Source organism: Leptodactylus fuscus, chromosome 1 (assembly GCF_031893055.1).
Source record: "Leptodactylus fuscus isolate aLepFus1 chromosome 1, aLepFus1.hap2, whole genome shotgun sequence".
NCBI classification, from domain to species: domain Eukaryota; kingdom Metazoa; phylum Chordata; class Amphibia; order Anura; family Leptodactylidae; genus Leptodactylus; species Leptodactylus fuscus.
In genome coordinates, this window is record NC_134265.1 from 287,580,894 (window position 1) to 287,604,201 (window position 23,308).

At 39.6% G+C, this 23,308-nt stretch overlaps 1 protein-coding gene across 2 annotated transcripts in view; it reads left to right on the plus strand.

Annotated features, from left to right (window-relative positions):
• GUCY1A1 (guanylate cyclase 1 soluble subunit alpha 1) overlaps positions 1–22,886 on the plus strand; it is a 41,107-nt gene extending 18,221 nt beyond the window's left edge. For both annotated transcript variants that reach the window (XM_075288371.1, XM_075288365.1), the window contains exons 2-8: positions 117–184; positions 4,839–4,942; positions 6,069–6,775; positions 18,016–18,507; positions 19,793–19,936; positions 21,648–21,802; positions 22,462–22,886. In XM_075288371.1, the coding sequence (XP_075144472.1) occupies positions 117–184; positions 4,839–4,942; positions 6,069–6,775; positions 18,016–18,507; positions 19,793–19,936; positions 21,648–21,802; positions 22,462–22,645 (1,854 nt within the window). In that variant the 3' untranslated portion in view covers positions 22,646–22,886. The remainder of the gene's footprint in view (positions 1–116; positions 185–4,838; positions 4,943–6,068; positions 6,776–18,015; positions 18,508–19,792; positions 19,937–21,647; positions 21,803–22,461) is intronic.
• The last annotated feature ends 422 nt before the right edge of the window (positions 22,887–23,308 follow it).

Here is a 23,308-nt window from a genome sequence, read left to right on the forward strand (position 1 = left end):
ATATCTGTGCCATAATGAAAGCAGTTTGTGGAGCTATGCGAAGCGATAATGACAATAAGAATTTCCTTGCGGCCTCATTGTGTACTGATGATTGCTGCCATTTGCTTGTTTTTCAGTTTGAGAGGCTGAATCTCGCTCTTCAAAGAACAATTGCAAGACACAAGACAAAATGCAGCAGCAACAGGTAAGCTATGGTTATAGATCCTTATACTTGTCTTCTATGTCAATTTTCTTATGGCAGTAAAGGAATTTTAGAAGGTAGAGTCATTGTATAGGCCTGTGCTGTGCACTTTGCTGTTCTCCAGTATTTTTTAAGGCAGCCAGGATAAAAATAGTCTTGTGTAAGTCCTCTTAATTCTCCAAACGTTGACCTGTCTTTCACCAGCATCGGAGCTAAACCTAATCATATTAAACAGCGGCCAGCATGTTTATTGCTCACAATATTTTGCAGCTGCTTCAACCATTCACCATACTCTATTAGCATTATTGTGGACATAATGAGATGAATACTAATGTATAGGAAGGGATGTTTTATACGCATGGGTCTGTGTGTTGGAATAATTGTGTTGGAACAATTTCATAGTGTTTGCTGCTAACATGTTGTATAGGAAACGTGAAGCTTTCTATTTCTTAACCTGTGTGTGAATGCTATATCTACTGTTTGAGGTACTTTGTATATATAATGTACACGTCTCCCATTCTATTGATAGTGGCACATCAGAAAATTAAAAAGCTCAACAGTCCTGGTTTCTATTAGGTGACTAACAAAGCAATCTGCCTGCAGGTTCACACCATTGTCCACATCTTTGATGTTATCACACATACTAAGTGAAGGTGCCAGAAATAACTGATACAAAATTAAGATAGCTCACAGAATTAAAGAACCGCTCTGAGATCTAGATACATGTGTCAGATTCTTAAAAAGAATACAGTGACCATTCTATGTTATTGTCAGGCAATAAATATAGCATACGTTTCCCATTGTTACACTTGGAACATCCATTAGAAAGAAATGTCAGGTTTCCTTAGCACATCTTTTCATCACATATACACCTGTAAATGCTGTTTAGTGTTTTTACTTTTTTATATAGAGATATTGTTACTTATACATACAACTTCTGCAGTAAAAAATACTCTTATATGGGTTCAATAGAAAAAGTATGTATGCTATAATCCTTAGAAAATTATATAGAGAACGAGTCTGCTTCTCAGTGTTGCTTACAGCGTGTAGACACTTACAGGGTGAGATTTATCATTCCCCTATGCCATTCTTGGGGCATAAAAAAGTTGCAAATCAAATAAATTCCATAATTAGCATCAATTTTCAAGCTTAAATGATGACTAAAATCCACACCAGTTAGTGTAGATTTCAGTCTAGGCACATGCACTGTCAGATATTCACCTAGTAATAAATTAAGTCCACCCTCTGCCAGAGCATGGGATGCCAAGCCCTGTGTAGGAAACACTAGTGCTGATATATGTGTCCTACGGTTCTTCAATTATTGATCTTCCAATGATGAATTATATCGACTCCAAAAAGACTTCAAGTAAAAAGAGTATACTTGCAGCAAGAATTTTTTGACATTCCTGGCAAATTAAGCTTGTTCTATCCCAGAAAGGAATGCTGTGTACATAAACTCTACCCAAAAGTATTGCTGATATCAATCTGTCTAGTGTAGCAATCTAAGTGACGGTCACATCTAATGATCTCTTAGATCATTCCTTTTCTGTCTTGGGACTCCCTGACCTTTAGCGTTTGGAAAAACTAAAAGTGAGAAAGTATTGAGCTATCTTCCAGAGATATATTTTATTGCTGCAATATCAGGATTGCATTACTCCAGTAAAGCCTCATCTGGTGCAGAGAGCACTTTCATCAATTGTTCATCTTTCTGTAGAAACACAATTGCTGAGTCCTGTCATCAACCACTCTCAAGATTTTGTGGAGGAAGAAAAAGCTCTGAAATAGCTTTGGAATAAAAATAATTCAGAATTCTTGCTTAGAGGACGTTATGAAATGGCTAGGGCTACATGGTGACTGACAATAACATTGCAGTTGCGATGTGACTTCAGTTAATCCCTCTGGGGAAAGAATCTGCAAGTCACCTTTCAGCTATCACTAAAGCTAGACACAGCCAGAATGTGTGCCATCATTGCAAGGTCACTTGTGACTTTTCTTCATATAGGTAATAATTGAAGTGGCATTGAGCCGCGGTTTTCAGTCCTTCAGTGACATGTAGCCATAACCTTTAAAGGGATTTTCCAAAGTGATGGCTAGACATGCACTTACAAATACTCCTATAAATCCACTCCTGGCCTTGACTCAACATGTGACCTTAGTCTAAGAATTCTCCCCATCTTATAAAGAGCTTTCATCATGGTAGGATTCCCATTAATACTAAGAATAAGATAAGATAAGATATTCCTTTAATAGTCCCACAATGGGGAAATTTCAGTGATACAGTTTCATAGATGGTACAGTAGTATATAACAGGAGAGAAACACATACAAGCTCATGGCAGATAGAGGAAATCCTAGGAATAATAGCAACTAAAACTAAAGAAACACAGACACACTGCAGGATCATTTAGTTCTCTGTGCGGAGTGATATTAATAATACAGCCGAATGTGGTTGGAGGACATGAGGAGGGGGGTCACAGCATGTAGATGTAACAGGCAGAAAAACATTTTTGCAGAGGTGGGGGACATATGCAGCTACCATGATAACATGTGGTAGTTCTTTGGTACGTAGTGAGATCTCCTGCTCACAGCTGATAGTTCGGTATCTTGCATCAGCATTATTGTCCATTAACCACAAAAAAAAAAAAAAAAGCCCCAAATGTCCTTCATCACAAGCCCTCCTCCTCCTTACCACTGTGTTCTACTGCCCCAAAGAAGTCTGAAGCCATCCAGGTATACATGGTGCTGTTCTCTTGCCAAGCTTCCATAAACACATGGGGTAGGTGGCTGATGGTAGGTTTCAAGGCTGTAGCAGAGTCCCACGTGTACACAGTAATAGAAAGAAATACCAGTCAGCTGTAGGCATCCTCACACATCAGCAATAGACACCAAAAATCATCTCCTTGAACGAAGAAGTCCACACTTCCATGTAGGTTTTCCTCCATGCCGCATGGTGTCCTGGGGGGATGGTAATAGGCACATGTGTAGAAACAGGAAACCAGCTGAACCAGGTCTTGAGTCCATGCTTTACAATAGGAGCAAAAAACTCCACAGGGTCTTCCATTTGATTTATAGTTGCTAATTCATAGTGCTAGTTTTCTTGGTTACAGGATTTTTGAAGATACAGAGAAAAAGGGTGAGAAAGGAAAGATAAGGTTGCTCCCAGCTTGGAGCCCTGTATCGAGGCAGCCACTAAGGGCGCCAGGAAGAGGAGGACTGAAGGGTAATATAGCGCTGTGTTCATTTGTAAGGTTCATCAGCACTCCTGGGTGTGCAGCAAACTTGAATAGGACTGCACTGCACAGGGAATGCACACTGCATCCTTACACATTTCTGAGGCAGTCCAATAATGATGCTAACTTCTTCTGGGACCTGTGTCTCACTCAAGAATGGTGCCGTGTCTGCAGCCACAAGTGAATGAAAGAAGGCTAGGAAAGTGCGAGTCTATCCATCATTCACTTTTACAAGCAGGCAGCTTTGGCTATTTTCATTGTACGCGTAAATGCAGACACTGATGCATGCATGGCACAATTGGTACACCGTTCTGGGATATGTATATATCAGGTATTTATGACATACACTATGGATATAGCCATGCATACCACATTGTGGATACCCTTTTATGGTAAAACTATACAGTAGTACTATGTGTATTTCATGTGTTAGGATTCTGGTGAAGGTGTCTGGAGGTCTTTTTTGGCTCACAGTACTGTGCAGATTTTAAATAACTGTCCCTACTGCTCGCTGTTAGGGCTAGTACACACGGGAATAGGGGGTGGCTGAATTTGGTCCTGAAAAAAAGTGCTTCAGGAAATAGGAAGTGGTTTTTGGACATGAGGCGGTTTTTGGCAAAAAGTGCTAGGCGTTTTTTTCCCTCCAGCACAGTTAATGGACTTTGATAAAACGCCTGTCAGTTTTTTGAGGCGTTTTTTGGCAAAAAAAAACTCTAGTGGTTTTCTGCCTCCTATTCACTTGCATTGACTTCCTGGGGCGGAATCTGCCTCAAGAAAGGTCATGTCACTTCTTTTTTCCGCTAGCGGCAAAAACTGCTAGCGGAAAAATGAACGCTAGCGGTCTACATAGACCACTATTGTATGGAGGCAGATTTGGAGGCAGATTCCGCACCCCGTGTGAACGAACCCTTATCAGGCAGCTACTGCTATTGCTTTTGTCAGACTTTGTATCAAAACCATAACAATGTCATGGAACAAAACAGTAAAAGCGATAAACCACCACCAAAGGGGACCTTACACATAACTTATATGTTGGCCCAACCTCCTGATTTCAATGGGACTGGTTGACCATCTAATATTTATGGCGGTTTTCTGACAGCAGATATTGTCGGATATGACTTGAAAAAAATAGGTTTTGGCCAAAGGTATATTCTGCCAACAGCTATCTGAATTGTAAGGCCTTCTTTAGAACGTTCTTTGAAATGACCCCTCCTGTTGCTGTATTCCAAGCAGTCTGAGACAAAATATTTGTACTTGTGTTTCTTTACATAAACCATATTCACATGGGTTGAATACAAAATATGAATTAACAATTCCTAACTAAATATCAATTAGTGTTACTTGTGAGATAATACAATAGAACAGTCTGACACATTCATGTTTATATTTGTATTGAATGGAATTACTACTTTATTGTTCTGTCTGCAGATCTACTTGTGTTACTTTCAAGCTGCCTCCTTTACCAATGTGTGCAAAAACTGGCGAGAGAGATGATTTTGAGACAATTGTTATAGACCAATCAAATGCAGCAGGTAATATTTCATCAAATATTTTCCATATAACTATAGATTTTGTAAGAGTTGTTGGCTGTTGTAACCAGTAAGGTTCCTGCTATATCTCTAGAGTCTACTACGGTCATTTGCATCTGTTCTGTTGTCAGTTTCACATTTACTTCTATTTTGCATTTATTTTTATAAATAAGCACCATTGTATATTGGATAAAAGGTAGCAGTTGGGCACATAGTAATTTATTTCAATGATTTTCTCATGAAGACGGTCACTGTCCATATGTCACATGAGGACATGTGGAATTCATAGAGAGGGGTTACCTCTATAGATGTGACTTCTGGTGGACTCGAGCTGTCCTTCTAGGATGGTCTTTTATCTAAATAGTCATCATGTAATCCTGCATTTCCCTACAGTGGCTGCTGCAGGTCAGATGCCAGACTCGTAGAAGAATTCCCTAGCAAAATAATTTGTTTACCGAGCAGTACTCTCCAGCCTGTGGTCAATGTACTGCTCATGCATGTGGCAATAATACCCAAGACTTAAAGAGGATCTGTCAGCAGGTCTGAAAAACCCAATGATCCACGTAATGTGATAAGCACTGTCACCTTGAGCATTTTGGTATTTTGTTTATCCAAATCTGTTCAACCATTCCAAAGATGTAAACCATTTTAGTGTTAATAAAAATGAGGGTATATTAGCCAAGAGGGCGGTGACCCTGCATGACATACAGCACGCAGAGACCCTACCCAACTCCAAAATGCTCAGGGTGACAGCATATCAGATCATGTATGGCATTGGGCCTTTCAGATATCATGGTGACCACTCCACTTTAAATAGAGACATTTTCCTTTTGCTCTATTTTAGTCCTTCTTTACATTAATTGTCCCACTAAGACATTCCTTTTCCATACGTCCAATAAAAAATTTCAGTAGTTAACATATAATACCACTCTTGGAAATGTAAGCCCAGTCACAGTAGATATTTCCACAGGTATGACAAACGAAAAGTGCAGGGTTGGCTTATCACCCAGTCAACTTCATTGTAGAAAAGGGTTCGTTGTGTTGACACTGTCCAGCTTCATCACTGATAAAGCAATCCCATCCCATATCAGCTTATAGTCTTATTAATAATAAAACGTTCTTATTTTAGGTATTCCCGTGGAAGATGTTAAAGCATCTCTAGGTGAAGAACTCTTCAAAATATGTTACGAAGAAGATGAACATGTGTTGGAAGTTGTTGGAGGGACATTGAAGGACTTTTTGAATAGTTTTAGCACTCACTTGAAGCAGAGTGGACAGTCCCGACCACATGAAGATGGTGGTGGTCTTCAAGAAGGGTCACTTCTGTGCCTTGAAAAAGATCCAGATTTCCTAAATGTATATTATTTTTTTCCTAATAACATCACTACACTAATTCTACCTGGAATAATAAAGGCAGCAGCATATACTTTGTATGAAACTGAAGTGGAAGTGAAGTTGGTCCCTCAACGTGTCAATGATGGGAATGACTTTATTAAGGAACCTTATATACTGTATTCCGTGCAGGTCAAAAACACAAAACCTTCTTTATCTCCTTGCAAACCACAATCATACGTTGTTATTCCAGCCTCCATCTTTTGCAAGACCTTTCCTTTTCATTTTATGTTTGATACAGACATGAATATGTTACAGGTTGGTAATGGAGTTAAGAGACTACTCAACAGAAAGGAAATTCCTGGAAAATCTAACTTTGAGGAATACTTTGAAATCCTTTCTCCAAAGATAAGCAGTACATTCAGTGGGATAATGACTATGTTGAATATGCAGTTCACTATAAAAGTAAAGCGATGGGACAACACAATTGAGAATTCATCAAAGGTGGGACCATTGTACGAATTAACCTGTTTATACTATCTGAAGTTTTTAGCTGTGTTCCTACAACTCTTCACTAACTTCTTACATTTCATATATTCAGAGCAAGTATATAATGTGTATATATCTACCAAGCATATTGTATATGACCTTATTATTATAGTAAACTTTAGCCCATAAATATTCTCTGATCTTAGTAACTATCACTATTACCAATATGGTAGATAATGTAAGGCTGAGGCCCCACATTGTGGAAATGCAGCTTTTTCTGTTGCAGATTTTGTTGCATTTTTTTGAGCTAAAGTCAGTAATGGGGTGAGCAAAAGGTAGAGGTATAAGTACTTGATATATATGTCTCATTCCTTTTGTATCCACTTCTAAGTTTGGCTCAAAAAATGCAGCAAAATCTGCAATAAAAGAAGCTGCGTTTCTGCAATGTGGGGCCTTAGCCTAAAGTAGCCTTTCACAAATTTGAAGCTTTGAAGTTTTTTCACTCTATCAAATTCTGCATCAAATTCCGCATTCAATTCCGCACCTGCCAGGTGGAATTTTCTGCTTTTCTTTCACTTCAATGCCTCCCATTGAAATCAAAGGAGGATGGTTTCAGATGGAATTTGGTGCTAAGTTTGAGGTTGAATCTGCCTCAAATTCAGTGTCAAATTCTGCCGTGTTGTTTCCATTATTTCCATAGACTGTGAATAAAGCAGCAGCCTGCTTCAAAATTCTCGTCGTGACCGTTGTGCAGCTAGGATACATAGTGTTCCCTGTTATAGCTCTTAGTTATTTCTGTCTTGTATTACTGCTACCTCTCCTGATGTCCTGCTTTGGATTCCTGTGCCAACCCAACAGCCTCTTCCAAGATACCAAGACTCAGCAGCCTCTGTTATCCGTTATCACTGATTTAATATCTTTGTTACCAGCCCTGAACACCTGTACTGTGCATGTTTGTCATCTGGTCTGATTTGAGTCTGTATTCACACTATGCATATGCCTGATTCTGTGGTGTCCTACGCCATAGTCCCTGATCTGCCTGGTCACTAACAGTTACACCATGGAATGGAGCTCCAGAAACTCCCTGCATGTAGTCCAGATCCACCTACAGGGTTTAAAAGGTGACTTCTGGGGAATTTGCTTACAAACATCCTTAGGATTGGCCTATCACCAAAATAATTTGTTATGGGGATAACGTCTATCCTTAGGGAGAGACCACCTTCTCAGGTGTGTGGAGACTTATACAGCCATAGTTGCTCCACTGCAAGGGAACATGGGAAGAATATGCAAATCTGTCTCCCAAGATGTAAATAGGGAGACAGTGCCTCTGTTATGCTGCCCTCTATAGCAAGCAACCCTGAACAACATGCCCGACTTCCCAGAAGTCTTTACTGCATAATGCGAGGTTATAACCAAATCAATTTCTCAGGTGCCGTCCGTAGCTGAGAAATTGATTTGGTTATAACCTCGCATCATGCAGTAAAGACTTCTGGGAAGTTGGGCATGTTGTTCAGGGTGCTTGCTATAGAGGGCAGCATAACAGAGGCACTGTCTCCCTATTTACATCTTGGGAGACAGATTTACATATTCTTCCAAAATAATTTGATGACACAGTCCACAACCCAGTGTCCATTACAATGAATTTACTTGTGTTGGATTCTTTTAATGGAGAATGACCCTTTTCAGGCAACAGGACTGTATGAAGAGCACCATAAGACCATTTACATGCATTTTCATGGAAAGTGTACAACACCAGTAACATGTACAGTAAGACTGGACTCACATCTGCGTCAGAGTCTCTGTTGGAACCCCATTGCAGAGACTGCCAGAAATCGGCAGATAAAAAAGTTCTTCATGGAGGACTTTTTTCTCTGCCATTTTTTAAACAATAGAGACCTCACGGACCCCATTATAGTTAGTGGGGTCTGCCGGGCTCCATGTGTAACTGCTGTTGTAGAAAGCCAGCTCTCCATTATTCAGGTTCCCCGACAGACCCAAACGACAAAGAGCCTGGCGCTTGTGTGAACCTAGTGTCAGTTATGCAACACATTTTGTATAATTTGCATGTATATTCTGCTTCATTGCTTAATACATAATAATGCCATTCTTTATTTTCTTGTTTGACTTGTGAAGAACATTTTGTTGAAGTCCTTCATAGAAAATGACACCTGTGAGCTTATGTAAAGTCAACTTGCTTTGTGACAGTAGTGATTCCTGTGCTCCCACCATATGACATACCTTGACCAATAGAGAACCAGCTAGGACAAATATAAATATGAACCAGTTGTAGTATGTTGTAGATTTATTAGGTTGCATATTTTTGTGACTCGCTGTGTATTTCTGGATGTTTCCTTTGCACTGTGCTTCAGACACAATTCATTTGCTGGATTATAAGGAAAAAGGAAGTCTTTAGGATCCATTCACACAGAGGAAATTTCCGTTAGTGGAAAAAGAAGCTAGCAGAACCCATTGAAATCAAGTGCCATTTTTCTCCATGTGAATGGGCCCTTATTTTGCTTGTTCTTAAAGCCTTCGTGTGTACCTCCTGAATGTGTTCTACACGTGTAGTTTCTATAAGTCTTATTGTGCTGACATGTACTGGAAATTTAGGTTTCTTTAGGGATGTCACACTAAATATTTTTCACCTGAGTAAAGATGTAAGAATTTCTAGACATGGAAAAGTATATCATATACCATGACAGTAAATATACTGAATAATATAAAGTGTGACAGGCGTAATGACCCTGAGTACCACCATGATGGGAATAGTATATGCAGAAAAAAGAGGGGTAGGGGGAATCAGGAAAACACAGCCACCCAGGAATCTTTGCAGTCTTGCAGCAAAAAAAAAATCCAAATGGTTTTCAAATGAATCACAGTTGAAAGAATCAAAAAAAAAATCACAAAACGGAACACTTACTTCCCAGAAAAGATTGACCAGGCGGACTCATCCATCCTCTGGCTGGGGACGTGATAACACATGAGCAGAACGTAATAAAAAGATGAAAAATCCAGCAAAATCTTCTTAGATAAAAATCTTTTCTTTATTAATTCCAAAAGATTTTAAAATGCAGCATAACTTACAGACAAGGATGGTATACCAAAAGATGGTAGTAGATAAGAAAATTAGCTGACGCGTTTTGAGAGATGCTCTCTTAGTCATATAAGCCATATAAGCATGCTATGACTAAGAGAGCATCTCTCTCGAAACGCATCAGCTAATTTTCTTATGTACTACCATCTTTTGGTATACCATCCTTGTCTGTAAGTTATGCTGCATTTTAAAATCTTTTGGAATTAATAAAGGAAAGATTTTTATCTAAGAAGATTTCGCTGGATTTTTCATACGTTCTGCTCATATGATAGGTATAGGCCTATGGCTGGGACTTCTCTTAGTGTCATTCATTAGAACAAAGACAGCGTAAGAATGGCAGTGAGACAGGGATATGTCCTTCCTCGCTGTTCCTTTGTCCTGGCTCCACACATAGTGCAGAATGACCAGAATTATAAGGACATACTTCTTGTGTTACTATGTTCACAGTTGATTGTGTTATATGTGTCTGTATTTGACCATCCAGTGGTTGTGATATAAATTGCTGTTTGTCAAGGGTTTTGCTAGCAGGTCATGATACTGTATTCAGTTTCTGGAATGAGAGATTGGAGTCTTCAAGGAGGTAATGGTGAACACATCTGAGGGTGTGGTGGATTCTGTGTGAGGAGCCCGTACTAGCTTGGTTCTTTTGTCATGCCATAAACTTTTCTTGCTGGTTTATTTCTTGCTTTGAGGATATCATTCTGAGTTCTTCAGCAGTCTTACATATTTTCAGAACTCTTTCTTATGCACTTGTTTTCACGCTGACATTGAGAAGTCAATGCTGCCCAAACAAAAATTCAGTCTCATGCACTGAAATACACACAAAGCAGCCTTTAGTGTCAATGTTATTATTTCATCCTCTGTGCCTGCCCTTTAATGCCGAAGCAGGAAATGTTTCTAAAGATCTTAATTTAGGAAACCTTTTGTGCCTTCAGCTGGACCTTGTTGCACCCCCTCCTTGCTCTCGCCCTCTCTCTATAGCCAATCATACTGTAGTACAAGTAGCTTCTGATTTTGGATTGTCATTTCCAAAACCCAGCATACTGCTAAGCTGTTACATCAATGTGTTAAATATCCTTTGGGGACTGTAGTTTCTCCATTTGCAGCTTCTGCAAAAATAGAAGGATCACAGGTCCTTGAGCAGTTTCACTGAGATGCAAAAAGCACACTTCGCCTACAAAGTGCCAACATCCGTAACAGCCAGCATCAAAAAATTCTACTATCCTTACCTTTTAATTTCTACGTGGTTCCAATGCTGGTGTTTTATGGTTCTCAAACTCAGGATCCATGTCATATACCGTAAGCATATTTTATTCTTAAGAATTATAACACTTTATTATAATCATATACTGTATATCTGGTTGCTGGTAGTCTGTTGTTGAAGATCACATAAAGTCTCGGTAGAAACATGTTTAGCTTGGAGTGGCAGAACTGAGACAATGGCCACCTTCACAAGGCTGTATTTGTAAGTCAAAACCAGAAGTGGGTGCAAAAAAACAAAACAAAACAGAAGATGATGAACAACAGCAGCAACACACCAGAAGCTCCATCAATTTCCCGCAGCACTCCAGAGCTACAGATCCCACCAGCATGACTCGGTCCAAAAAGAACCTGACAGAGCAGTCTAAGAAATACTCCATTGCTAACTTACTCCAGCAGCAGGGCTAATGCTATTTAGGAAGACTGGACATGACTAATTGAACAGGTTGCCCATATTGATCTCCTGAAGCTAAAATTTGAAGACCCAGAAAACAGGTCCCGCAGAATTAATAAAGGGACAGGGTCTGCTGGAGATCATTACTGGTTTAAAGTGACGACACATACTCTGTTTGCAGTGCTACTGCCATAAGCTGACCTCAATGTACGTCATATGGTAAGGATGCATAGGGAATTGGGGGACATATGCCCCTCTGATTTTTGCCATCATATAGTTCTCAAGCTAAAGGACTTTAGGGATGTACTTTTTAATGCTGCCTGAGACTGCCCATCTCTTTCAGACCTACCCAGCATGGTTCATCTCTGTGCTGATATTACCGTAGCCATACTAGCTAGACGATGGGCATTCCAATAGTTCACCATGGCACTCCAAGATGCACAAATTAACTGCAGACGGGGATTTCCCATTGTGCTATCTTTCACCTACAATAATTCTTACTTCCTGGTGTGCACTCTAGAAGAGTGCAAATGTGCACTGGAACCCTTATCACCATGGCCTCAAACACCAGCAAGAGGGACAGAAGGCCAGAGGATGATACAACTGACCCCTCTCTACCACCGGAGGTCCTGCTGAGTCTGTACTATTCTTCAGTCAGTCAACTGAGAACTTGAATCTCAGAGGTTACACTTGTTAGTCGCTATTAGGTTTTCCTTATACCTGAGCTTGTCAATATTCTCGTACCACATAGATTTTAATTGATGCACCGTTATTCTGCAGTCATTACATACTCTGAGTTTCATGTTACATCACATAATGGGGTTCACAGCTGACACTAATAAATATGGTGCCTCCTCCCATTGCCTCCAGTACAGGGCAGAAGGACAATTTTGTTTCAATTTGCATGTTGTTATTGCTCTTCCTCCCCTCCAGCATGACTCCAAGCAATAACCCATGACCTCAGTCCCGCCTGAGCGACACCACAACATTTGAGGATTCAATTCCCCAAACAAGAAAAGGAGAGCTTTTCTTAAGTATGTGAAACATAACCCCAATGGCATTTCTTTCCAGGAGGCACAACCGAGCTATTTCTATACCAATTTTCATGGTGTGTTTTTTGCCTCATATTCCATAAAGACCTAGAGAGATGTTATAGCCACCAAACTTAGCCATTTGTTCCCATCTGTCAGCCTCTTCTATCACAGGTTAATCTTGTGTGCCGACTTTAGCTTTACAGCCTAGAGAGTTCTGCTCCCAGGCAGCCTGATATGACGGGACAGGAGGAACATGACATACCTGTTCAAACTGCATGATCTTGCTGACACCAGGAAAGAGCTTGGGGGGGTATTCATAATATTCTCAGGTCCACCTCACATATTCAGGGATTGATGTCAGTGATACGGCTTTCCTCTGTTTTACTTTTTTGTAGACTTATTCCATCCTCATGGTCAGATCATGACCTTAAGTGTTTTGTCTCTATTTAATTGAACTGTACTCACATCTACATAACATGTTTCCCTGAAAATAAGACAGTGTCTTATATTAAATTTTGGTCCTAAAGATATGCTATGTCTTATTTTCGGTGATCTCTTATTTTATTTTTGTGTGCTGCTGCCACCACTGCGCTACGCTGAGATGTGCTTGCTGCGCAAAGACTGTATGAAGAAAAACATTGCAGCCGGCTGAACGCTGTGTGCGGTGCTCCGTGTGCACAGGAAAGCTGGACGTTGTCTCCACTATTCCTGCTGCTGTGGGATGAGCTGGGAGAGTGGACCCCTGCCACATACGATGCTTAGTGTTTGCACAGCGGGCATCTCCCAGCTCATCCTACAGCAGCAGGAACAGTGGATACAGCATATTGCAGCGGCGTCAGCACACATAGTCATCGTGCACAGTGTTCAGCCGGCTGCAATGTTTTTCTTCATACAATCTTTGCGCAGAAAGATTATTTTTATTGGAGGATGTCTTACTTTCGTGGGGGAGCCTTATATTGGGCAATTCAACAAAACCTCTGCTATGTCTTACTTTCGGTGGGTGACTTATTTTCAGGGAAACAGGGTAGTACCATTGGAGGCTCACACAACACTAACCCAGAATCTGACATTGGACTTATCCAGGTGGGTTATGCCTTTTCTTTCTAGGCAAGGTCAGGTGCATTTCATTAAAATGGATACCGTGTCCAGGTCTCAGAGGATGTGCGCCCTAGGTGATCATTGCCGTTTGTGGTAGACATGCCCAGTAGTTACTACAATTTGTGCTTTAATATGATCACTGCTTAGTGCCATCTTTGGCAGACCCATTGATTTAACTCTTACAGCATTTGCTCTTACAAATCAACAGCTTCATCGACCACCTCATACAGTTTGCGGCACTGACCACACAAATACTTATTTCTTCAAGTAGTGGATAACTAGGGATCCTAATCTGCTTTATCCTTTGACTCACCGCCAATGCTCGAAGTACTATTTTTTTTTTGTGTTTAGATGTTTTTCCTTAGGAAGCTATACATCCTTTCAGTTTTCGTCCTTTCCAGTTCATTAATTATCACTTTTCAATTATAGCCAGCCATTTTTGACAAAAAATCCTTGTGTAGCGTAGGCACAAATACCTGGATTGTGAAGGCAATAAACTGCATACTGTATGTGAAAATGAAGTGGCAAATTTACTCCCTAATTCCATGCAAAAGTGATAAGGCTGTGCTGAGCTTCACGGTTCATTGCAGTACTTATCATTAAAACCATAATTCAGCACCTCATTATATTTGATACACAAAGACGGTAATGAAATGTGACAGCTTTCTTTTTCTTTTTGGTAAAGTGGGAAAGGGTTTTATAAAATGTATGCAGATTTTGGGGGGAATATCAGTTAATAAATAGATTTAAGAAAATTGACATTTTATGCGGCGGGGAGTCAGAATATGCAAATATTTTTGTCATCTGAAAATAAACTTTTAGAGCCGCATTCCCGTTTCTGACTGAAGAGTTTATTCCCCAGACAAGTGATTATTTGTCTCTCAGCAGAAATTACCGCAGAAAACGTGATGGCATTTTGTTTGACATGTTAAGATAGGATATAGAACAGCACCTGATGAAACTGTATGTCACATCATTAACTGTGCTGGCATACCGTTCTTTGCTTTTTATGGCTATAGGAAAGCTCCAATCAGAAACCAAAAAAAATCTCATACAACTTACATCTATTCCTTCTCTGTATGTTACAAGTACTTGTGTCCCCTGTATTTGCTGTTGTACTCTGGCTCCTAAAATATAGTCGCTAGTGACCAATATCTTCATGACGTGTGCAAACAATTGCCAGAATTCCTCCTCTTTATGCTATGTGCCATAAATAATAAAATTCAAAATAATAAATGTTCATTGTAGAGAATCTATAACTTCATTGATATGCATGTCATTATTTTCTTTTTTTATAAAACCTCATTTACTTTATTCTTATTGCTCATATTGTGACAACATATTATGGAGGACTGTACAGCAATTGTCATCACTCATGTCAGTCCTTGCCCCCAGTGGGACTCGCGTCAGTCCTTTCCCCCAGTGGGACTCGCGTCAGTCCTTGCCCCCAGTGAGACTCACGTCAGTGCTTGCCCCCAGTGGGACTTAAGTCAGTCTTGGCCCCCAGTGGGACTCACGTCAGGCCTTACCCCTAGTGGGACTCACGCCACTCTTTGTCCCCAGTGGGACTGACGTCAGTCCTTGCCCCCAGTAGGACTTACGTCAGGCCTTGCCCCTAGTGGGACTTACGTCAGTCCTTGCCCCCAGTGCGACTCACGTCAGGCCTTGCCCCTAGTGGCACTCACGTCAGTCCTTGCCCTCAGTTGGGCTTGCGTCAGTCCTTGCTCCCAGTGGGACTCACGTCAGGCCTTGCCCCTAGTGGGACTCACGCCACTCTGTCTCCAGTGGGATTGACGTCAGTCTTGGCCCCCAGTGGAACTCACGTCAGTCCTTGCCCCCAGTGGGACTCACATTGTAATTGACCTATCACAGATACACATATATTTAGGGCGGTTTCAGAAGTGACTTGATGTTTTTAAATAGAGATGAGCGAGTAGTATTCGATCGAATACCTCGCCACCATAGAAACGCATGTAAGCTGCCAAACACCAAGGGGTTAAGCGCATCGAATATCCGATGCATTTAACCCCTTGCTGTTCGGCCGCTTACACGCATTCCTATAGCGGCGAGGCATTCGATCGATTACTACTCGCTCATCTCTATTTTTAAAGTGTGGAAATAAACCTTAGAACCTGGATGAAACTATACTGTACATTGTTGTGGAACTGTCACGTGTGAACATGACCTTAGTCTTCCTTTTATGTTTTGCACGGCTTTTTGAATATCTTTGGTGTGTGGAATTAATTAACATAACTGGAATATTTTGTAAAGATGAAAAAAATTGTAAAGAAAAACAGAGAATTAACATTTCCCCATTTTGGCTCTTAAAGTAGTTCTAAGTTTATTCTAATAGCTTTATTCATGGCTGAGGAGGGATATGGAACATTCTTTCAGAGATGCTTACATAGAAATAAATGTAAATATCTCCATTCTTATAGCCACATATAAGGGTATGTCTGTAAGGACTGTCATTCCTTGGCTGGAAACATTTTGATGCACACAGTTTTTAATCCTATTTAAAATTACGTTAGAATATTCTTAACTTTTCACACCGTATGAAAAATAGTAACTGTCAAACTGTACACACCAACATACAGCAATTTCATTCTCGAATTCAATACAAGTCCACAATTTTATAAGTAAAACATTAAATACATATAAATATATTTAAAAGCAGACCATGACAAACTTCTAAAATCCATACAGTGCACCTACTGGGGAGTGTTAGTTTACGTGCTTCAGACCTACCGGTCTTTAGTCATAAATATAATGTGCAGTGTGTCTAATACATATACATTTGTCATCAGTAACAAAATCTAAGACTATCTTGGATATATTGGATGACTAGTCACTTTGGCTTAGGTACTGTGTAGTCTTTTAACCATGTGAACCAGGAAAAAGATATATCTATATATAGAAATAGGAGGGGAAAAATGGAGACTGTGGAGCGCTATTGAAAAAGGCAATTGGATCACAAAGCTAATATTCATCATAAAAAAGTAGTGGCCATGTATAAGTTCAATCACTGCGCTCTTACATAGCCACTACTTTTTGTTATAGTTGATTGTAGCGTTGTGATCCTACACATTATATCCTTTTATGTTTGTACGGTGGCCTCACAAAGACTCCTGTTCGGTGTTGAAACGCGTTGCGTTCTTTACCGTCTCTGGAACCGATAAACGTATTTCATTTGATACTAACATTCCGGTATCCACATACTCTACATTCTAACATTTTTTTCTCCTATTCCTAATACACTACCACCTACATTGTAGGTTGGTGCCTGGGTAAGAGTTGCAGCTGACTCATTGGGTTACCTCATTGAGCCATTTTACTTTACCAACACGGGTACAAGGTCACCTACTTTTATACTGCCTTGGTGATCAGTTGTTCTGGATTGCTGAACACTGATAGCAGATACTTACTAGTATAAGAATAGGAGGCGCACAATGTGGTCTTCCTATCTGGAGAGGGATGACCTCTCCATATTCCCAAATAAAGCATATGAAATTTCTTTTTACCGTATTTCTGGTGATTTTTTTTTTTTTTTCTGTAAGAGCGTTAAACATTCTTAACGTTTGCTGCATACACTGTATGTCATTTCTGTTAATAAAATCTGACTCTGTCACTAAGTACAGTAGCTTAAAGCATGTGCAGTTTATATATAGATATTAGCTACATAATAATCTAATAACCTAGAGCTGAATTTACATTCTATTGGTTCCTAGTGGAATTAGTTCTAATAAACTTGGAGCCTGTCAAAAGTTCTATCTCCTATAAAGTGATATAATCCTCTAGTGTTTCTATTCTCAGACTAATGTGCTCTATATGTTATCAAATCTACACCTTCCTATAATACTAACTCTGTCCTGATACTGAACCGCAGATGTGACACCTGAAGGGGTTGTCCAGGATCTGAAGGTAGTTGATATTGATGACTCTGATCCTGTCCCAATCAGCTGTTACTGGAAGCCATATACTAGGTATACGGTCAGAAGCATCCTTGCTCCTAGTCTAGTGAAGGGCTGCAGTTCTAGGGGCCACACTGTACGGAGCAGATGTATATCCAGTGTATAGTTTCCAAAAAAGATGATTGGGATTGTGCATCAAACACTGTATTCCTGTATAAATGTGCTTGCCTTCAGATATTGTGTTATACCAGCCTGATGAAGGGACCTTATAGCAGTCTCGAAAGCTCGCAATCTGTCATTAAATAAAGGTATCAACTACTGAGCACTCTCAATCTTTACATTTCATATCCACTGGCTAATACGGTACAAAGACTAAATTTTTCCTATATAAAAAAAACTATACTGTATATGGCAACACTGTGAAGGCCAGATAAAATGTTAAGGTTTTGTTTTCTCTTTTACAGTCACAAGCAATGAATCTGAAAGGCCAGATGATCTACGTTTTTGAGTCAAGTGCTATTCTGTTCTTGGGATCGCCTTGTGTAGATAGATTAGAAGACTTCACAGGAAGAGGTCTCTACCTGTCAGATATTCCAATCCACAATGCTCTGAGAGATGTGGTACTAATAGGAGAACAGGCCAGAGCACAAGATGGACTGAAAAAGAGGTTAGGAAAACTCAAGGCTACCCTAGAATGTGCCCACCAAGCTTTAGAAGAGGAAAAAAAGAAGACTGTGGACCTTTTGTTCTCAATCTTTCCTGGTGAAGTTGCTCAACAACTGTGGCAAGGGCAGACTGTGAAAGCCAAGAAGTTTTTCAATGTGACCATGCTCTTCTCCGATATTGTGGGCTTCACAGCAATATGTTCTCATTGTTCACCAATGCAAGTTATCACCATGCTCAATGAACTTTACACACTCTTTGATTTCCAGTGTGGAGAACTAGATGTCTATAAGGTAATATAACAAGCGGAGTTTTACTGGAAAAGTCAATTTTATTGGAGCTTGATTTTTTTTTTTTTTTTTGTCTGTTTTCCTATGTACTTTATACCCTTGTATAAAGTACAATACTATTATTGTCACCAGAACCCAGCATATTAAGCCAGCCCTGCAGGTAGATAGATAGGTTAGGGACACCTGAATTAAATGGTGTTTTTTCCTTCTGATTTGGTGCCTCCGTTGCTGAGATACTACCTTTTTTGTCAATATGCAAATGTATCTTTGGGGCAACAAGGATTCCCCAGTGATCTAACACTGTGGATAGGGGGAAAGTATCCTTAATGGCACAACCTCATTATATAGTATAAGAATAAGGCACCACATAGTGATCCAGAGTGAAAAAAAGCTTCGGAAAACACTGCTGCACAAACACATCAAGGTTTTTACCGCAGTGCTTTTCACGGAAAATCCACAGTTTCCCACTGCGGACTTTCTACTTCAATTATACCTGTACAGAAAATGCCAGTGTTACTGTAGGTGTAATTGACTTGCTGCGATTTACAAAAACACAACAGGTTTTGAAACGGCAGTATGTCGGTGGTGAATTTTTTTTCTGCAATGTGTGGATGGAATTAGCCAGAATCCCATACACTTTTGCAGGCACTATCAAACGTTTCAGCATTTATCTTACGTTTCAGCATTTACTTTACGTTTCAGCATTTACTCTTAGGCCGGGGCCCCACGGGCCGGAAACACTGCGGGAAAAATCACGGCATTGTACAGTACTTGCAAAGTGGATGGGATTTGTGCGAATCCCATGCCCACTTTGCGGAAAAATCACAGCGCGGACACACAAACCCATCGCGGTTATGAAAATCGCAGCATGTCAAATATATCTACATAAATGCCGGCAGCTTTCCCATAGATATAATTGTAACAGAAAGTCCAGGAAGGAAAACTCCATGAACTTTCTGTTCAAAGCGCTGCGGGAAGAACCGCAATGCGTTCACGCAGCGGTTGTTCCCGCAGCGCTTTAGCGCGGCAGTTCCGGCCCATGGGGCCTTAGCCTAATAGCAGTTTGATAAAATTCATAAATATACTAAAATATATTAAGAGATATAAAGTAGAGCTATAAAGCAGTAAACATAGGGATAGATATGTTTCTGGACTTATTGCATGAAATGGCTACTTACAGAAAATTATATAATTACCTTTTTATTTTGGGCACAAACAAAAAATATAAGCTAGAGCTGGTGCATTAACACAAATCCTCATATTGAATTATTTAATTTTATTTTTATAGGTGGAAACTATTGGTGATGCTTACTGTGTGGCTGGAGGACTACATAAGGACAGTGAGACACACGCTTTTCAGGTCGCTCTGATGGCTTTAAAAATGATGGAACTCTCAGATAAAGTTGTGTCTCCTCATGGTGAACCCATAAAGGTCAGTTACCATAAAAACATTCTTTAGTCATTGGAATCCATACTCTTTTAGCCTTCAAAGATTCAAAGAGACATATTCACTTGCTATACTGTATATACCGCTTAAAGCTAAGGTCCCACTTTGTGAAAATCGGTGTTTGAGTAAATTTCACAATCGCGATCATAATTCCGATCTCTATCTTTTCCGGCGGGATCAAGGTCAGAAGTTACCTCAAGATCGGCTCAACCGTATTAATGTATATATAATTAAATAAGGCTGAGTGATCGGGAAAGATCGGATCCCGATCGGCTATCGAGAAAATTTCACGATCGAGATTGGGATTGGCTGGAAAATGATCGGAAATCGGATTTTAAAATTGATCCTGAAATCTCAAGATAGGCTCAACCCTAGTAGAGAGCTGAAATGTGAAATATAATTGACAGACCCAAAATAACTTTAACAATGCAATAAGGTGTACAGGAGTCTGTGTGGTGGCACATGGAGTGTCTGTGGGTCAGTATTATGGCCCTGTATACAGCCTGTGTGCCACTGTATGATGCCTCTGTAAAACAGTGCCTCAAAAGATATATTCCCTTTGCACTTCATTATGTGATGGAGCATGCAAAAATTTCATACAAATTGCACTACCTGAGAAAATAACTAACTGTGTGTTTCATGACATTTTCAGATTTTCAGAAGCAGAAAACCTTAGAATTTCCAGTAATAGATTTTATGGCATGTATATTGCAAACATCTACATTTTTAGGGAGCAAAAACTCTAAGAAAACAAATGGGGGGAATTTATTAAGACAAGCATGACATTGTTGAGACATGTGAGATAAATAATCAATAGGCTTCAGCCTCTTAAAAGGATTCTGTCATTAACAGACACGTTTTAAACTAAAAGCACATATGAATAGCCATTATTAAGGCTATTTATCTCTTAATTTTATCTTGAAGGTCCGCGCTGCAGTTTTTGAATTTTTCTTCATTTTTCATTGTGCTCTGAGCACAGCGTTGTCATCCATTCCAGTGCCACCTTTCTTCTGTTCCGTCGGCCATTAACCTGCTCTTCTTAAAGGAGACCACCATAAAATGGCAGATGGAACAGCCATCTGTGGATGTCCATCGGCCATTTTGTGGTGGTCTCATGTAAGAAACCAACAGAAAATGGCCGATGGACAAGCACAGTTGGCTGTTCCATCTGCCATTTTATGGTGATCTCCTTTAAGAAGAGGAGTGAAGAGGAGGAGAATGACCGATGGAGCAGAAAGGCGGCACTGGAATGGATAATAACCTTGTGTTCAGAGCACAGGTGGAAAGCCCCCTGTGCTTTCTGAGCACAATGGAGAAAAATTCAAAAACGTGAGCATGGACCTTCAAGATACAGGTAAGAGATGAATCCCTTTAATAATTCTGGGGTCTTAGGGGTCATGTGCACTGGAATTGAAATCTACACCAGGTATAAGTGAGGCCAGTTTTTGGATTGAGATGTAGTAAATTTGATGGGCCACGGTGTCCCTAGCCCATCGTGCTTTTTTAAAAAGTGGGACCTTTTTGCTGGAAATTGTGTCTGTTCACCAAAGTGTTTCCATTTCTTCATCAGTTTCCTGGCATGGACAAGATAATAAATTCCATCCAATGTGTCTAAAATGTACTGTTTTTTTTAATACAAAATGCTGCACTACTGTAATGACTATAGTTGTATACTTGTATCTCTTTCTTTTTATAGATGCGTATAGGTCTACACTCTGGCTCGGTCTTTGCTGGTGTTGTAGGTGTAAGAATGCCACGATACTGCCTTTTTGGAAATAATGTTACACTTGCCAATAAGTTTGAATCTTGCAGTATACCAAGGAAGATAAATATCAGCCCTACAACCTATAGGTAATATTTTTTGTTTGCTTGTCTCTTAACATTTTGATATTTAACAGTATACAGTAATATTCCTAGGACCTGATTATCGGATATTGTGGATTATTGGGTGGTCATAAAAAGTATTAAAAGGAAATCCTGTATTTAGAAAGGCCAACATGAAATGTAAACACCATATAACCAAATTAAGGTATACTAGACAAATGGATCTCTCTGGGAGCAGGGTCTCTGTGTGCTGTATGTCATGCAGTATTACTACCCATTTGCTAGTACACCCTAATATGTATCAACACCAAAATTATAGCTGTGGAATAGCTGAACTGATTTGTATAAACACAACACCAAAATAGACAGGGTGCCTATCAGGTTGGGATTTTCAGTCCTGAGGACTGGTTCTCTTTAAGCCATTGGTACTCCTTCTCTATGATTGTACCTTACATTCTCAATTTTATGAAGCGGAAATAATACTATATTATTGGAAAATCTTAGAGGTTATAAAAAATGATTAAATTGGGCGTGTTGAGTTCTGAGCCAGTACCCAAAGAGAGCAACCCGTCATTCAAACAATGTTGCCCTGCGCTGACTACTAGAACATGTTGTTATATTTCTATGTGAACACTGCATAAGGTGCATTCTGTTTTATGAGTCTTACTTATGAAATATTCTTCCAGCTTGCTTAAAGATTTCAAAGGATTCAAGTTTATACCTCGATCAAGGGAAGATCTTCCACCAAACTTTCCAGCTGAAATTCCAGGAATATGTTATTTTCTAGAGGCTTCGGATCACGAGATGTTGAACAAAACTTGGTGCCAAAAAAAGCCTGTTGAGGATTCGCAATTCAGCAAAACAAAATAGGCCATTTTTTATCTATTTCAGTTTTGCATATTGTGTAGCAGTATTTCTTTACATAATATTGTCTTCCTTTATAATGGCATTCTTAAGTAACATCTCCTTTATAATGTTCTTGTAAATCATAATATTGATTTGTAACTGCACACAGAAGTGAGCTCTATAGATCAGACATGGAAACAACCTCTCCTTAGCTGGGTATTCTTCTTTATGTTCAGTGTGCTTCTGTGTGGGCTCTGATTTAGGCATTGGTGGCATATTTGCATTATGTTAAAAAAAAACTTTTCAGTATATTCAAAATACATTTTTTTTAATTTAAGCAAAGTATAATGTTCTATTTGAAACTTTTTTTAATTTGTTTAACAATGTTATATATTTTAAGTTTGACTTAAACCTTTTACGTTTTAAATATCGAATACCTAACCCCCACCCCTCACCTCCCACCCCCTCCCCATTTTCAGTGTACAAAATGTACTATAGTTCTCTATTGCTTTAAAGCTGTGGTGTTGTAAAGTTAGTACTGTAGGTCTAAATTATAGCTAAAACTCACTTAATATCAACTATTACATTTCTTTGCCAAGTTGTTCCACATAAAGACAAAAGAGGCAATTGATAAACTTTTTCATGGTTATCATATCAATGAGAGCTTTGCTTTGCTTCTTGAAGACA